The sequence below is a fragment of the Pelobates fuscus genome, chromosome 1 (assembly GCF_036172605.1).
Source record: "Pelobates fuscus isolate aPelFus1 chromosome 1, aPelFus1.pri, whole genome shotgun sequence".
In the NCBI taxonomy this organism is placed as follows: Eukaryota; Metazoa; Chordata; class Amphibia; order Anura; family Pelobatidae; genus Pelobates; species Pelobates fuscus.
Window position 1 is genome coordinate 9,296,891 of NC_086317.1, and position 12,215 is coordinate 9,309,105.

At 42.7% G+C, this 12,215-nt stretch overlaps 1 protein-coding gene across 1 annotated transcript in view; it reads right to left on the reverse strand.

The window, feature by feature from the left end:
* POLQ (DNA polymerase theta) overlaps positions 1-12,215 on the reverse strand; it is a 102,356-nt gene that overhangs the window by 37,731 nt on the left and 52,410 nt on the right. The window contains exons 18-22 of the mRNA XM_063433495.1: positions 11,796-11,939; positions 11,323-11,525; positions 3,653-3,893; positions 2,084-2,277; positions 1,501-1,638 (exon numbers count right to left, since the gene is read on the reverse strand). Of these exons, the coding sequence (XP_063289565.1) occupies positions 1,501-1,638; positions 2,084-2,277; positions 3,653-3,893; positions 11,323-11,525; positions 11,796-11,939 (920 nt within the window). The remainder of the gene's footprint in view (positions 1-1,500; positions 1,639-2,083; positions 2,278-3,652; positions 3,894-11,322; positions 11,526-11,795; positions 11,940-12,215) is intronic.

Sequence of the window (12,215 nt, forward strand, 5' to 3'; positions counted from 1 at the left end):
AGACTGCATTCGTTTTATTGTATCTGTGTGTATATGCAAAAGATGTGTAATTTCATATATTGGGTTCGGTAGCCTCATACGAATTAAACTACCGAACCATCAGACCACCCCAGTGAGAAGTGTGCGCCTCGTTAAGTGTTCACACTTCTCACAAACCGCAACTTAATTGGTAACTGTTAAGTGCCTGGGTGGCCGCTGGTCGATATACGAACCACGCGCGGCGGCCATCTTACGCATAAAAATCTCAGCGGTGTTTGGTCGTCGAGTGTCTGGAACTCAAATCGGACACTCAAACAACCTAACACCGCTGAGACCTCCAGAGTTCCGTAACTACCGAACGGAGAGACCAGGCTACCCCCCGAACAAGAGAAATACAATGCATGTATTATTAAGCGTGGATGGCAAGGATTACTATATGTTTTAACTGCCGAACGGAGACCGACCGCAGGGCCCAAACACATGGAGCCTTTTTCGGATGCCACCCCGTGTGCGGTCGCTCAAATTTCACCCTCCAACTAACTCCCGAACCCCTGGTCCGATCTGGGTGAATTTTGGATATATTATTCACCCAGATCAGGGCTACCTGGCGGTACCCTAAGAATTATGCTACCTACTGGTTTAGGGGTACATCCAGGTTCTGGGGAACTGTGTGTTACAGTTAAGGGGATTATGAGTCACATTGAGGGGAGGAGATGTGTGGGAGTTAACTGTGACTGTATTGGTTAATGTCCTAATGTTTGTAAATCCCTCCCTTGCATGGGAGAAACTCTTAAAAGGAGGCTGTGGGAATAAACATCAGTTCTGCTCCTGATGCTGTGTGTCGTCCAGTTATTGGGAGTGCTGTTGGGATACTGATGGATTATTTTGCCTGCGGGAATCACTACTGTATGGATCTATAATACTTGTTCCTGAGCCTCACTGGGATCTTAAGTGGAGAATAGTTGTGGAATATCAGCTCTCCGCTACAGATGGCACACTCCAGCTCCCAGGTGGTACAGTCATTCGTGTGTTAGTTCGGTAGATTGAATCTACCGACCGCCGGGCAGAAAGGCACGAATAAACAGGCGAAAGGAAGACTTTAACATGGGGCCATAGTCCAGAGGCAACAGGCAGGCAACCAGGTTCCTCCAATGCAATTTGACGAGATTGGTCTTGTCACAGCATGTTTTAGGGATCTGCTCAGCAAAGCACAGAAAGGCCAATCCTTTTCATAAGGCCCCCACCCAAATATGCAAAACGGGGGACCCAAGTTGCAAATGAAGCTACAGTCATACAATCTCCTGCCCCATAATATATCTACATAATCTCCATACAGTCATACAATCTCCTGCCCCATAATATATCTACATAATCTCCATACAGTCATACAATCTCCTGCCCCATAATATATCTACATAATCTCCATACAGTCATAATTAAATGATCAGTCCACCTTTTGTACAACACTGCAAAATATGTTGGCCTAAACAAATAAGGGCCACACCAAAAGTGTCAGGTTACCTTTGTGGTACTGAACTGCTTGCCAAGTCGGACCCGAGATCCACCGACTGCTGTCCTCCTCGAGTATCCCAGAGTCTTCTTATTTGCCTGCCCTTTTAAATCTCCGTTCGGTGGAAGTTTAAGCTCAAAAAACAAGACCTGGAAAATAGAGGATACATTTTAATTAACTTTTTATTAATTATTACTTATATTAGTTCATATGTGCGGTACAGCTTGATCCAAGGAGAAATCAGATTGCTATAGTGGAGTCAAGTCGGAGTTTCATCCCATTCACTACATTTGAAAATCTTCTCAAATTTGTTTTTTTGATTCTTTTAAATGAACAGAAATAGAGATGTGTAAATGGCTGAACTTGATACAGTTTATAAATCTACATTATTTCGTAGCTAAACCAGAAATTGTGTGAAATTAACAAGACAAATTTCATACAAAAATATCCGACCAGCACTATTTCAATAGATTAATTTGTTGAGAATTATAAGTTATTCTGCAATATACTGTACCATATCCATTATCACAGCATCCATTGTGATCTCTTTGTGGGAGTTTTTCTGAGGGGAAAAGAAACCATTTATAAAAATACCTGAGCAATGTCCTCGTGGCTAGTCAATGAGAAGCTGTGGCCGGCCAGCTGGTAGACTTGGGCTTCGATCTCATTCAGCTTGGCTTGCATTATGTGTTTCTGGGTCTCGCACTCCTCAGTGCTGAACCCAATGCCGTTCAGTTCTAGCAGAGCCAGGCAGTACTGCGTGGGCATCTCAACCCTGTAAAACGCGTCTGCCAGGAAAAGGAAACCAGCTGATTGGCAAGTATCTCAATATGGACATCAGAAGGAAATACAGTTATACAAGTGCTTGAAAAGAGTCTTCGTAAAAAGTTTATACAGGAAAGTGAAACCATATGTAACTCGTAGTTAATGACAGACACAGAGATAAGCGAGTAAGCCAACTACAATGGTATAAAATAACCACCAGGTTTACAGGAAAGAGAGGAACAGGTCAGACAGAAATCCGAATTACTATGACAGACTGTGGAGAGATCTATGGGATATTTTCTACACGAGTTCGCATTCACCAACTATACAATTCCACGAAAGAAAATAAAATGTAGCAATGTAAAAAATCTCCAACATGTTTATTGTTTAAATGAAGCCAATGTAAGTGTTTAGTTATGTTGTGGGAAGGAAAAAACGTGATATCCACATCAGAGGTAAACAGACAGGATTACTGTACAGCAGCTCGTCCCTCCGTCTCATATCTCCACCGAGAGATTAAACATCTCACAATCAAACCGCGTCACATACTTATTACCAAGGATCGTTAAAATAAATTAGTTTGTTAAACTGATAAATCCCCTGTGGAACACCCAGACATCTTCACATCTTTTAAAAAAAAGGGCTGTAAGTGGGGGATCGGGGGCAGGGAAAAGATTTTTTACATTTTTTAGAAAACAAAAATAATAAATAATAATAGACAGACATACAGAACAGTTAAAAGTTTAGAAATAATTAGCGTGTTTAGGAAACCCCCACTGCAATCTTAATTAGGCATGCTTATAACAAATTCGTCAGGGTTATAACGAGTAGAGACAGATTGATGTAATAAGCCTTTTGCAGATGGTAAAGCACAATCTGGCCACGTGGGGAATGCCACAAATGTTACAGTATGTATGCAGGGAGAGGCCACGAATTAACAAAATTAATTCTACGGACTCTATCAACTCCTGCTTCTGTTTGCAACAGTAAACCGACATTCGCAAACACCAACATATTTGCACTTGCTGTAGTGTTGGTATTTAGTGTGTCAAAGTCGGTGACCAGCATCATAGGAAAAAAGTCAGCTAAAAAGTCAGCAAAAGTCAGTCATATAAGTATTTTTTCTAAAAAATAATAGTTGTTTTTTTAAATACATATTCTTTGCAAAATGTGTAATGTGGCATCTACGTAACACATTTTGTAAATGGGAGGAGCTGGGTATCTAGTGTGTAACATATACTAACATATAAAATAAGCCTCTGTTATTACAATGTCCTTTGTCAATGTCACCAAGTCTGCATTTGCTGCTGCCTCCATGTGCTCAGCTAAGAGAACACTCCGAGCACGCGTCTTCCTCTGGAATAGCCGGAGACCTACAGAGATGAATGAGAGCATCACCTTTGAGTTTCTCCTTGTCCAGCAGGTGGCTGAGCTTGTTCATGGTGCTGAGAACAAGGACAGACTCTATGGCTGCACGGAAGCGCCCTGACTGGTCTCCATTGGCACTAAGTCCCAGACTCTGCACTCCTTGCCCAGTGCCCACACCCTCCAACAAGGGCAGTTCATGAGGCAGGAAGTTGGTCACCATGTTGTGAAGGGTCCGTTCCTTTGAGCTAGGGTCCAGCAACCAGCAGGCCACCTGTAAGGAAAGGACAGACTTAATAACACCTACTAAATGTAGCAGGGTAATAATTATAAAGCTAAACAAATAAGATATCAAATAAAAACTATAAAGAATTTAATATTAGCTTTACCTTTAATGACTGATTGATGAGATGTAATATCGCTGGGATACATCTAGGTATACCCACCTTCAAATGAGCAATATAACAATCTCCATACAGTCATACAATGTCCTGCCCCATAATATATCAACGTAATCGCCACACAGTCATTATCTCCTGACCCATAATATATCAACATAATATCCATAGTCATATAATCTCCTGCCCCATAATCTCCATACAGTCATACAATCTCCTGCCCCATAATATAGCTACATAATCTCCATACAGTCATACAATCTCCTGCCCCATAATATATCTACATAATCTCCATACAGTCATACAATCTCCTGCCCCATAATATATCTACATAATCTCCATACAGTCATACAATCTCCTGCCCCATAATATATCTACATAATCTAAGCCCTACAGTATATCACACGTGTCTGGTTTCGGTTGGGGTGTGTAAATTTAATTCATGCTGTTTAGATACAACAGAAATCCTACAATCACATAGTAATAAATAAAACTAAACCCGCTTATAAAAGGTATAAAATACACTACAATGCAAAACAACTCAATAAGTGGAAAACATGGTGGAATGAGATGTAGGCGAGGGACACAGAGATGTAGAAAGTATCATCGAGACATGGGATAAATGGACATAGTAACCCGTGGCTAGATAAATAAGGAGAGAAAGAGAGAGATGAAGAAGATGTACGAACCAGAAAAGATAGAGAGAACATAAAACTAGGGAATATATAAAACACATTTTAATGCAATTTACCAATGAAATATGACATTATCACCAACACATTTGATCTGAGAACCCATGTATTGGCTGATATAATCGAGGTAAAATTCTATCTAAACAGCCCACACTTCCTGTCGCGCAGAGAGTGGAGAACGTCTCCGTGCAGAATACATATCGGAAAGTGCTTCCAGAGACACACTGATCATTATACGTGCAATGCCTGCTTGTTATCACCCACATTCAGTCCCATCTCTGTCTTTGCTGTTTTAATAGGAAGAAACCCGGAGCATGTTAAAGTGCCTGCAATCAGCCAGCAAGAGGCACTTGGCATTTCACATGGCACTTCTGATGCCGTCATATGTTCGATGTTTCCGTGATTTAAAGATCACAAGGAGCTGGAATGGCGAGGTTATGTTATTTTTAATCAGCCGGGCGCTCTCTCTGGGAATGAGGTGTCACGGTTAATTACATGCAGCTAGATCTTAACAGCCTCCTGCCTTTGATGGGATTAGCCAATAAGTAGCCATTATATCCTTATCACAGATAAGCTGATTGCGGAATAAGCCCAGGCTTTTAACGCTGAAACCAATCCAACACATTTGCTGGAAGATAAGACACTTGTCAGTCGTGGGAATCAGAGCAAGCCCAACCGTGCCACGGACCGTGGGGACCGAACATAGAGCTTCTCATTAATCAAAATATAGCAAGGATCAGAAACCTAATTACAAACCGAGAGCCGTAAGATGTCAAGACTTGTCAGACGCAAAGTACAGATATATCACTAAAAGTGAAACCAGCAGAGAAACTGGTAAAACATTTCAACAGAAATCCACAAGAATCCTGCTGGGATAAACCTGGAACCTGCACCCTGATGGCAACAGACATGCGGTCCACCCATTGATTTTACCAACAGTTGGCGTACTGCCTCTCAACTTCTTCCTTGTTGCTGAAACAAGGAAAAGAGTCGGCAAAATTAAACAATCTTTTTTATTCTCTTTGCACAATTTAATAAACCATCTTTCTGCTGAAAGGGACTTTTTTTTCCCTATACGCTCAGTAGAGTACCTGCTTTTGGGTTATAACAGTGTTTTTGATAGTACAGTGTGTTAGAACTTAACGTGAGTAAAGTTTAGATAAGGCTTCACTCACATGTTTCTGAGCTTTACATATTGGCTTAGTCTGTACAGCGGTATACAGTAGGCCTGACGGTATTTCTGCTTTGTAAGATAAGCCAATAAATGATAAAGTGGTTACAAAATAACAAGGTACTTTTTACTAAACAAAACTAAATTATCAAACTTTCAAGATTAAAAAGTGTTGTTCACCACAAAACACAATGGAAGACATTGTTAGTCTACATAGCAGGCAAATCAGTGTATGCATAAGACTTTTCCAACGTTAGGTCTTCAGTCCTTGGGTCTCGCATTACTGAAACGGTGTATCACGGTGCTCCTTCCTTGGGTCTCGCATTACTGAAACGGTGTATCACGGTGCTCCTTCCTTGGGTCTCGCATTACTGAAACGGTGTATCACTGTGCTCCTTCCTTGGGTCTCGCATTACTGAAACGGTGTATCACTGTGCTCCTTCCTTGGGTCTCGCATTACTGAAACGGTGTATCACTGGGCTCCTTCCCTGGGTGATACTGAAACGGTGCATCAATGGGCTCCTTCCTTGGGTGATACTCAAATGGTGCATCACTGGGTGGTACTGAAATGGCATATCACTGGGCTCCTTCCTTGGGTCTCGCATTACTGAAACAGTGTATCACTGGGCTCCTTCCTTGGGTGATACTGAAACGGTGCATCACTGGGCTCCTTCCTTGGGTGATACTGAAACGGTGCATCACTGGGCTCCTTCCTTGGGTGATACTGAAACGGTGCATCAATGGGCTCCTTCCTTGGGTGATACTCAAATGGTGTATCACTGGGCTCCTTCCTTGGGTGATACTGAAACGGTGTATCACTGGGCTCCTTCCTTGGGTGATACTGAAACGGTGTATCACTGTGCTCCTTCCTTGGGTGATACTGAAACGGTGTATCACTGGGCTCCTTCCTTGGGTGATACTGAAACGGTGTATCACTGGGCTCCTTCCTTGGGTGATACTGAAACGGTGTATCACTGGGCTCCTTCCTTGGGTGATACTGAAACGGTGTATCACTGGGCTCCTTCCTTGGGTGATACTGAAACGGTGTATCACTGGGCTCCTTCCTTGGGTGATACTGAAATGGTGTATCACTGGGCTCCTTCCTTGGGTGATACTGAAACGGTGTATCACTGTGCTCCTTCCTTGGGTGATACTGAAACGGTGTATCACTGGGCTCCTTCCTTGGGTGATACTGAAACGGTGTATCACTGGGCTCCTTCCTTGGGTGATACTGAAACGGTGTATCACTGGGCTCCTTCCTTGGGTGATACTGAAACGGTGTATCACTGGGCTCCTTCCTTGGGTGATACTGAAACGGTGTATCACTGGGCTCCTTCCTTGGGTGATACTGAAACGGTGTATCACTGGGCTCCTTCCTTGGGTGATACTGAAACGGTGTATCACTGGGCTCCTTCCTTGGGTGATACTGAAACGGTGTATCACTGGGCTCCTTCCTTGGGTGATACTGAAACGGTGTATCACTGGGCTCCTTCCTTGGGTGATACTGAAACGGTGTATCACTGGGCTCCTTCCTTGGGTGATACTGAAACGGTGTATCACTGGGCTCCTTCCTTGGGTGATACTGAAACGGTGTATCACTGTGATCCTTCCTTGGGTGATACTGAAACGGTGTATCACTGGGCTCCTTCCTTGGGTGATACTGAAACGGTGCATCACTGGGCTCCTTCCTTGGGTGATACTGAAACGGTGTATCACTGTGCTCCTTCCTTGGGTGATACTGAAACGGTGCATCACTGTGCTCCTTCCTTGGGTGATACTGAAACGGTGTATCACTGGGCTCCTTCCTTGGGTGATACTGAAACGGTGCATCACTGTGCTCCTTCCTTGGGTGATACTGAAACGGTGTATCACTGGGCTCCTTCCTTGGGTGATACTGAAACGGTGTATCACTGGGCTCCTTCCTTGGGTGATACTGAAACGGTGCATCACTGTGCTCCTTCCTTGGGTGATACTGAAACGGTGTATCACTGGGCTCCTTCCTTGGGTGATAGTGAAACGGTGTATCACTGGGCTCCTTCCTTGGGTGATACTGAAACGGTGTATCACTGTGCTCCTTCCTTGGGTGATACTGAAACGGTGTATCACTGGGCTCCTTCCTTGGGTGATACTGAAACGGTGCATCACTGGGCTCCTTCCTTGGGTGATACTGAAACGGTGCATCACTGGGCTCCTTCCTTGGGTGATACTGAAACGGTGTATCACTGGGCTCCTTCCTTGGGTGATACTGAAACGGTGTATCACTGGGCTCCTTCCTTGGGTGATACTGAAACGGTGTATCACTGGGCTCCTTCCTTGGGTGATACTGAAACGGTGTATCACTGTGCTCCTTCCTTGGGTGATACTGAAACGGTGTATCACTGGGCTCCTTCCTTGGGTGATACTGAAACGGTGTATCACTGGGCTCCTTCCTTGGGTGATACTGAAACGGTGTATCACTGGGCTCCTTCCTTGGGTGATACTGAAACGGTGTATCACTGGGCTCCTTCCTTGGGTGATACTGAAACGGTGTATCAATGTGCTCCTTGCAATATTTGCCTATAGTTTCTAAATTTGATTAGATCATAAACACATGATTTATTCCCAAAATAAGGAAAGAATACAATTATACCTCTATATGAATATATTGAGGTATATTAATTCTGTGCTATCTGTGTAAAAATAAATAAATAATAATAATAAAAAAAAATCCAAAGCTTCTTTCTCCATTTTTTACAAGTACAGTAGTAACGGTGTTTATGGTACCCCAATCCCCCCGCCCCAATGTAAGCAGTCATAGCAGTTAGTAATGGTTTAACTCCATCTGTCTCCCGGACACTGCTCCCTGCAATTTTAGTCTGAAAAATAAATAGTAAAAACCCTCAAACTGCTTCAGATATCAAAATATAAAACTTGGGAAAACCTTAGCTGTGCATGTCTGGTCCACTTCATATCCTTCACAAATAATGTCCACATTCAAGTAGGGACAGATTTCATCAATACATAGAATGTATTTATTAGAAGAAAACATTTAGCTGAAGATTGCTTTCTTCAGACATTCCAGCAATACCTCCCAACATGGCGTCCTGGACAGGGCGGAGCGGCTGTGAAATGAATGGGGCTGTATCCCAGAATCCTTAGCATGCATTTACGCACTAACCATTTTAGGATTCGACATCTTCATTGAATGGCGGCTGCTTGACCAGCTTTACATGTTGTCTATAATGCTCTGCCTACAGGAGCCCAGAAAGGTCACACTATATAAAATACACACAGGATTATTCACCAACGTGTAATCTGTTGGGAATTCAAGGTTGATGTCAAATTTTAGGCCATAGCCAAATTGAGAAAGTGGCTGATTTGAAGATTATTTGAAAGAATAACCTTGTCAGTAAGTGTGTTTTATGCTAATAAATATTGATTACATTTTATTCTCAATAAATTGACACCTAGTCATGGCGGTCTCTTTAAATTAAACCTGCCATCCACTAACCATGTGGAGTTAATTTCACCTTCAGGTAATTAGAGATTTAATCTATACGCAGAGCTGCAATTAATCTACTTCTATGAAAGAGGTACAGATATGTCCCCCCATATTGCATCTGAATTATGATTGCAGGGCTACAGGGACCTGAATATTTATGGCTTGGGACGGAAATCGTCCACAGATTGGGACAAGACGATATTTGGTACAAGTGATCTTGTGTTAGAATTCCGACCTAGAACAAATGTTATCTGTAAAACAGACATCCCCGCTAATGGCCTGTAATGTCACTATGACAAATTCTACATCCCAGCACGGCTGATCATATTTAATTCATGCTGCGTCCAGCAACACGACTCCTTACTTTATAAGGTGCTGAAAGGAGCGATTGGGAGACCACGAGAGGAGAGCACTGTGAAAGAGGAACAGTGAAACAATGTCATTGTGTAAGACGTGAATTAAGGAACCACCTGGTGTTAAACTGAGATAAGCGTCACTGTAACCGTGTAAGGACTGCGTTATACTTAGATCCACTCATTTTAACGTTTCATTAAAGATCAGCCAAGAACAAGTCAGGCGGCCGTGCAAGGTGGGAGAACTGCCCACTAGCACGGCTAAATTAAGATCAGACAGCGCAAACCACCCAGGTTTATTTCATCCAGAGACAGGGCCGCAAAAATAAAGCAGAATGGTCACAACTGAATCGCTAACAAAATGTTACAGATTGCTTGAGCTTGCCATTTTTTCTTTTGTTATTTATGGTGGTTACGGTTTATATCACTGTGGAGGCGTGGCTGTAGTATACTGGTGGTTATGGTTTATATTACTGAGGGGGCGTCATTGTAGTGTACTGGTGGTTATGGTTTATATTACTGAGGGGGCTTTGCTGTAGTATACTGGTGGTTACGGTTTATATTACTGAGGGGGCTTTGCTGTAGTGTACTGGTGGTTACGGTTTATATTACCGAGGTTGCGTCGTTGTAATGTACTAGTGGTTATGATTTATATTACTCTTGGTTCTAGTTTTAGCTGTATATTATATAAAACATCACATTTATATAGGATCAGCGTTATCTTAGATCTGACCCTAAAGATTCATTTTTAGTCGTATCTCTTTCTTTGTGTGTTACCGATAACCACTTCTTAGCGGCTGGCTTCACGCCCTGCCGCTACCTTGTAATGGCTGCCGCTAACCCTCAGTAACGGCAGTACATTCTGATCCATCCTATGGGAGGAACACATGGTATGTATGGCATTACATGGGAACTCCAAAACATATATTAAACCATACAGAACAGCAACATCACACCTGATATAAACATAACATTACTCTTTCTATACGTAAAGTGTATGTCAGTGAAATTCCCATAGCAGCAATGAACTTCAAAACTTCCATAGAGATATGTATCGGGCACACAGTAAATACATTGTATACCAAGACCAATAACAGGGTGAAGCACGCATGCACACGGTGTGGTTGCTATGGTTACAATGTGCGTCTCTTTGCTTTGCCAGACATCGGTTAGTATCTTTACAGGTCATTGTAGGCGGTCAGCCGGGATAAAGTCCATGGTTGGTAACAAGTTAGTACCGGTAATTAGTAACCAGTACTAGGCACCGTTTATCTGAACAGTGACAGCTATTCACGGCAAGGAAAGTTCCAGTCTGAGCCACTTTCTAACAAATACCTTGATAACGTGCACACCCAGCCAACAGCAACGAGTTAAACTACAAAGTGCATTTAAACGAAGAATCAAATCCCCCACGTACAAAACCACTTCATCCTTTGCAATTACTGGTGATTATTCTGCAAACACTCAGCAGCAGATTTCTATAAATTGCAAATAAAATATAAATGGGGCAACAGGCGAGGCAGCCTTCCAAAAGCTATTAGGATTCTACTGCATAAATAATAGATCCTGTTTCTTGGAGCCATTTAATTTTTAAACAAGTTACGGAACCTTTGGGTCCTCGAAGTGTCCCGTCAGGGAGATACTGCACGCCCGGACTAAGGTTTTGTACTGGTCGATGACATTGTACAGGATGATGGAGCACTGGCCTCTGCGTCCACATATCTGCTGTAACGTGGTCTGAAGGTGCCACAGACGGTCTTTCACAGAGAGGTTCTGGTCCAGAGGGGGAGGAGCCAAGCTGGGGCTGATATCTAGAAATCAGAAATGGGGTGAAAACCCAACAAAAGCAGGCTCTGTCAACAGTTACAGCTCTGGGTAATCCAATCATTAAATATACGTTTGTCACATAGCAGAAATAAAGATTATCTTGTTTTCTTTGCTCTCTGTATTATTCTTCTAACTCTCTTTATATGTTTTATATTCTCTTTTTTTGGAATAAAAGGTAAAAGTACATATGACTGATGGGTTTAAGCCCTGGATTTCCCGATGCAAACGGTTGGTTGGAAGGACATGATTTTTACCTGTCTGGTTTTCTACTTTCTGCAGAGAGAGGTAATAGGCATCCTTCCCCCCCCAGCACACCGCCAGCCCAACAACCACTAGACCATCCCAGCCCTTGATAGGCAGTCCGTCTTCTTTACTCGGCACTCGAGACGGCGACTTTACTACAGAGAGAGAAAGACAAAATTCAACTTCATCTGCACCAGCTAGTGTCATGGCACACAGTGAAAAGGCAAGGTGAGACCTCTAGTGGTCATACCATGAATAACGTTATATTGAAATGAGCAGTTCATTGATTTCTAAACTTGATTTCAGCTAAAGGCACTGAAAGGCCAAATACAGGGGCAGCGAGCCGCTATTAAACAGACCGAAACAAATCTATGATTATTCATGGATTAAATGCTGCTAAATGGAATTTACTGGCTGAGCTCCCTGTTTAA